Here is a 6,380-nt window from a genome sequence, read left to right on the forward strand (position 1 = left end):
TTTTAATCCAATATTGCTGTAAAATAAATGACATGTAATATTACACGAACAAAAGTGTAAATTCATATGCTTTTTGATGCTTCCATTGAGTGCATCGAATTCAACTTAATTTTCAATCTAATTTTTGGTTCAAGCTTTGTATGTTTACATCCGTATTGATTTACATGTCGTTTAAATTTCATTATTTTTGGTGTGTAGTGCATCTTACATTGGCTTGCTAAGCCAAACCAAATGTTTCGATTTCATTGCTTCTCTTCAGGCTTCATATCGCTCCTCTGAAGCCTAATGTATGGGAGTAAAAAAATCTCAACAACCAAGTAGGCACGCAGTAATGTTTCGTTCTCTTATATCGCTCGCGTGAATTTCTTCCAAGTTATTCTCCATGTACCTAGTATATCTCCTTGCCAACTATTCGAATATTTACACCTTGTTAAAAGGAGCACATAGCGAACGGAGCAAAGCAAGGCGACTGTATTTAGAAATTTTGGAACAAGTGAGCTTTGAAATTTTGTGCACAGTTGAAAACTGAACAGTTCAATTAGTTTCTCTTCTGAGCTATCATACAGTTGATATAATGTCTGACGAAGGATATATGTTGATATGTTGACGTTGTAGTCGGTTTTATTGATATCGATAGTGTAGGTAGTTTAAATTAATAATATCATACAATATCAAATGCATTACCTTTAATTCAGTTTTTTTCATGTAAAACTATTCGAACTGAATAATACTTATGTTTGACTTCTTGATTCTGTAAAAATGGAACCATTCTAATGAAACATTTGATTTTTCGAAACCCCTGGAAAGAGAATTGTGTTCAATGAACTTCTTTAAATACGAAAATATCCTTTCCATGGCGCATATCAACACAATTATGATGTAGGGTAATATTAATAGTAATATCAATTACGACAAGTACCGTAAACCGGGGTGACATTGATCACTTTTCGAAGTAATCATTACATATTTTTAGACGCAACACATTTTTTTCAAGTTTAATATTTTTAAAACATGTACTGATGTATGGAGAACAAGATTGGATGGTTTTACTTAAAATTGTCCGCTTACAGCTATTTTTTCAAAAATTATTTCAAGTTGAAGTCCGTTTTCGTGTTACGGGGTGACTTTGATAACCTGCACGTTCATCCACATTAAGTTATTGATGTCAATGTTTTTCATTCAAATGTTTGCTTAAATTAATTCTGGAAAGATACTCATTATTAAATAAATGATAATTGGTATTATACAAAGTATTTCAATGTACTTAAAATTCGAGTAACCAAAATTAGTATAATTTGTGTCCAACTAGAATAAAAGATTCTGAAAACCTTTAAAACTGCTAAAATTATTTTATTTCAGTGCTTTATCAATGTACAAAAAGTTTCATCCATTTTAACACGTTGGAATATTGAACAATAAAAAAATGTTGTGAATTTTAAATTAAAATAATTTGAAATAATTGCCAACTAGTTTTACAAAAAAAATGTATTTAAAATAAACAATCTCTTAAAACTAAATTTGGCATATCCCAATCTAAAGGAAAATAAAAACTCGCTTGTAATTTATTACTTTTGCTCAAATCTGAGATTTATTTGTTTTATAAAAATAGACACTTTACGAAGCTTCGCAAAAATAAGGTAAAGTCAAATTTCGGTTTTTTGAAGTTTTTGTACCCCAAAACCGAACAATATACTCAAAAAGTATAACAAAACAGTATTTTATATGTTTAGAGTAAAAATCATTCTAAATTAAAATGATTCGATCGACTATTCTGGTTTAATAAGCGATCTACGAAAAAAGTTTCGAATGATCAAAGTCACCCCGGTTTACAGTACCGTCAAACGGGGTAACTTGCAACAGCGGGGTAACTTGCAACACTTCAACATGTTTCTGTTCAGATTAATTTAACAACGCTAATAGTAGTGTTTGCAATTTAGCATTATAGCTGTCAAAAGCCAGCATATGTTAAAAGATAATCATGTACTACCAGTCATTATTTTCGGTTTCTTTAGCGCGACAGGGTAATCTTCTGTATTTTGAGATATTTCAATAAAAAATCAAGTGAAATGTCGTGCTTTGGTCCACTTCAATGATAAGAGCATTTCATTTCTATCTCACGTACAGATCAAGTATACAACAACAAACGTTACTGTTTGATACATGTTTGTTTACCCTCTCAAATATATGCAAGATAACGATTTAACTATATTAACTACCCATGTGGGGTAACATGCAACAGTATTTTGTCTAATTACTATTATGACTTTAGCCATCTGGCTGATTGAGCGTTTCAAATAATAGTCTGTATAGCATTTTGAATCAAATTAACCTACAACTAGAATATGAAAATGCTCCTTAAATACAGAACAGTACCAGGAAGTCGTCTTTACGTGAACTTGCTTCTCTAGCAATACTAGAAAATGCTCAATTTCTATCTTCTCATACTCAACTCAGGAGTGGATCCAGAAAAAAATTTCGGAGTGGGTCCGAAATTTCGATTTTGAAATATTCAATGCACAATACGTAATATCTAATACCCCTCTTTTTAAAATCAGTTTTGGAATCTGGTTTGGAATGATTTGGAATTTAGAATGAATTTAAAATAGAAACTATTTTAAAATTTCTCAATGAGATAAAAAAAATTTCGGGAAGGTCCGGACCTACAACTAGAATATGAAAATGCTCCTTAAATACAGAACAGTACCAGGAAGTCGTCTTTACGTGAACTTGCTTCTCTAGCAATACTAGAAAATGCTCAATTTCTATCTTCTCATACTCAACTCAGGAGTGGATCCAGAAAAAAATTTCGGAGTGGGTCCGAAATTTCGATTTTGAAATATTCAATGCACAATACGTAATATCTAATACCCCTCTTTTTAAAATCAGTTTTGGAATCTGGTTTGGAATGATTTGGAATTTAGAATGAATTTAAAATAGAAACTATTTTAAAATTTCTCAATGAGATAAAAAAAAATTCGGGAAGGTCCGGACCCCCTGAACCCTTCCCCTGGATCCACCACTGACTCAACTGGATTGTTCTAGCATTTATAATAGTCCGATTGCATGGAAAAGATAGTCGTTGACAGTGTAAATTAATAGGTTATCTGTTATCAATAATATCTGAAGACAACAAAGATGTAGTATAATTTAGTTCTCGCCGTTCACTGATAGTTTCACTGCACTGTTCCAGTGGAATCTAATCACGTTAATTGCGATAGAACTGAAGTTATAGTTCTATGGATAATACTTGTTACTTACTAGTTCTGAAATGCAGGGTTAAAACCCTGTTAGATAGCCTTTCCTACGAATTTCTTGAATAAATCGAATGTTCCCGCTGTTCAAAAACGTTGTTGATTATAAACAACATGGGCATCCAAATTATAGTACATTTGGTCGCTGTTCTTTGTAAATAACATGGGTATCCAAATTATCGTACATTTGGTCAATGTACTAAAGGTAAACAAAAATATACAGCAATAGACTTCAATGAAGTTCATGTGGTGCATGTTACCCCATATGCGGGGTTACTTGCAACAGGCATAATTTTTGTCCATCGTGAAAACAGGGAATGATGCTTTGATTTGTAAAATACCATTTAGTAGTCTTTATACTCCCATTAGCGCTTGTACATATTGAAAATTATTCTAATGTTACAGCATTTTTAGTTATACCGCTTTGAAGTTGAAAAGTGTTGCAAGTAACCCCGTTTGACGGTATCTAAAATAAATTGAAGTGGTTTTTGCCATGAAAAAAAATTAGCAAATTTTCACGTACATTTCAAAAAAACCTGTTTAATCCACCTAGTGGTGCAATCGTGCCTTTCTCACCTCTCCTAACCATTACTATGGCTGGTTATGTTCAATATAATTGTGGAAATGTTGATTACATGTTTAGTACACTTTGCACTTATAGACAATGGCTCGCCAGCCACAAACTTGACGAGCCACGTGTGGACGGTAAAGCACTCGAAACAAAAATAATATAATGTTTAATTTGCACCCATTTTAATAGGTTTTGCATCATTTTGATAGTAGTGATAAAGGTATCACAGAGAACAGACGTCCATCTTCAGTATTCAACGTTTCAAGGGTAGTTGGGATATCTTTACCAGGTGCGCTACTGTCGTCATGTTTTTGCCTTTCTCAATAGAAAGGTATTGCAATTGCTCTGCAAATTGACCTTTTAACGGAGGCCCGGAGGGCAGAGTGACATATACCATTCGATTCAACTCGTCGAGTTCGGCAAATGTCTGTGTGTGTGTATGTATGCGTGTGTATGTGCGTCTGTGTGTACGCGAACACAATCTCACTCACTTTACTCAGAGATGGCTGAACCGATTTTCACAAACTTAGTCCCAAATGAAAGGTGCAACGTTCACATAGGCTGCCATTGAATTTATAATGGATCTAACTTCCGGTTCCGGAATTACAGGGTGATGAGTACGATCACGCATAAAATATCGATTTTAATAAATTCTGCACTGAAAGTATAATGGTGAAAATTTTTCCAAAATGTGACCACAACTGCTTAGATTTGTAGTATTAGGTCACTAGCAGCTATTCAAAGTCTCTTTGGTCATATTGGCCACCATCATCGGTTTCGGAAGCCCCGGCGGAAGTATCCAAATTCAGAATAACAGTCACATCGGTTTCTCGGAGACGCCTAGACCGAACCAACGACTTGGTCTCAAATGAAAGATGTTGCGTCCCCGTAGATGGCTATTAAATTTTATCCCGATCCGACTCCGGTTCCGGAGTTACGGGTTTGGGGCGTGCGATCACATAGCAAATTGTGATTCAAACCGATACTCCGATGAAAGCAAAAAAGGTGAAAATTTCGCTAAAATGTGTCTCTCAAACTACTTAAATTTGCAGTTCTAGGTCACCAGAGGTCTTTTAAAACCAGAGTACTGCTACTTCGACAAAAAACTGACCTACACCAGAAAGTAAGCACACCACTCGTGAATTTTGGAGCAGCCGTGAACCGGGGATCAATGCGAATAGCATATTCGTTTATTTCTATAGTTACTCTACCTATTTGAACCTGAATTAGTGCATTTAGAACAGATCTAAATACTTTCCATGAACGGATAAAATATACAACATGCAACTCTTCAACTGTAGGCCGAGATCGATTTTCAACAAAATAAGCCTCAAATATAATAATTCATAATAATGTATTTACTGCGATTATTAATTGCATTTGTAGAACTGATGTATCGTATATTATTGAGATAAGGTGCTATCAGGAGCGATTTCAACATCATATGTGCGGAACAAATCTGAATTTAGTTTAATAAAAAGTATCATCTCCATTCTCGATTTCCCTAATCTGGTGCGAAATGAGGTAAACACCTGCGCGAATCCACTGAACGCTCGTTCCACGCTGACTTGAGTGCATGGTACTGCCAGAGCTATACAAGCCAAGTTGTATAAATCCAGATCGTTGCATTTGTTCTGTTCCCACCATCGAAGAACATCCGTTTCAATCGGTAGACGGTCTTGAACCACAAACTTCTTCAGTTTAACCGCCATTGTGGATACGTCGCTGGTAGCCGCAGATGCAATGTTTTCCAGCAGAAATTGTTCCAATCGACTAACCTTCTGAACAGATTGAGTGATTTGGAATGAACTATCTTTTGCAGTTGTAGTGGATGACGTGCAAGGCTTAGCAGATTCTAAGCTCATTGCTTCCCAAAGCTTTTGTAAATGTTGCTGCAAGTGAAAATATTTTTATTGTAGTAATTAAAAAAAACCTAGACTGACCATTCCTTGGTTCTGCTGTTCTTCGTTCAAAAATGGAGTCCCAATGTAATTTATCCTCCTGTCCATGAAAATTGCAGCCAAAAATGCGTCGTTCTCGAAATATGTGCGTTCCCGTTGTTCCATTGCATTAATAAGTCTTTCAGATAATGAGTTCTTCCTGTCCTTCAACTCAAGTAGCAGCTCTCTCCACAAAATATAAAAATCTCCGTATGTGATGTCCTGTTCTTGTAACTTCTTTGTTAGTATGAAAACTGGTTTCAGAGTGTCACGGAGCAAATTGCATGTTTCCCAGAAGTCCTTATCAAACATATCATTCAAAGCATCTGGCAGTATATCCCCTATAAACTGCTGATGGTCTACTAAGCAGTTTAGCATGAGATAGGTGTAACCCCATCGCGTCGTGCAGTCTAGAAAAGGAAGTTTCTTTTTGCTAGCGGTTCCTTTACTTTTCCAATTATTTTAGTCGAAGATGCGTCTGAAAGTGCTTGCGTCACCACAAGGTTCACACCATGTGCTCCACATCTTACAGAATTAATCACGTAGTCTAACTCAGTGATCATTTCCTCATCGGTGTCCTCCGGAACTTCATCACTACTAGAGTCCGTGGAATCGTTT

At 35.3% G+C, this 6,380-nt stretch overlaps 1 protein-coding gene across 1 annotated transcript; it reads right to left on the reverse strand.

The window, feature by feature from the left end:
* Positions 1 to 4,042: 4,042 nt before the first annotated feature.
* Positions 4,043 to 6,046, reverse strand: LOC131692317 (uncharacterized). The gene is made up of 2 exons (XM_058979299.1): positions 5,766 to 6,046; positions 4,043 to 5,714 (listed from the first exon to the last, which is right to left on the reverse strand). The coding sequence occupies exons 1-2, from the start codon at positions 5,886 to 5,888 to the stop codon at positions 5,226 to 5,228; spliced, it is 612 nt and encodes a 203-aa protein (XP_058835282.1). The 5' UTR covers positions 5,889 to 6,046; the 3' UTR covers positions 4,043 to 5,225.
* Positions 6,047 to 6,380: the final 334 nt, after the last annotated feature.

The sequence above is a fragment of the Topomyia yanbarensis genome, chromosome 3, assembly GCF_030247195.1.
Source record: "Topomyia yanbarensis strain Yona2022 chromosome 3, ASM3024719v1, whole genome shotgun sequence".
In the NCBI taxonomy this organism is placed as follows: Eukaryota; Metazoa; Arthropoda; class Insecta; order Diptera; family Culicidae; genus Topomyia; species Topomyia yanbarensis.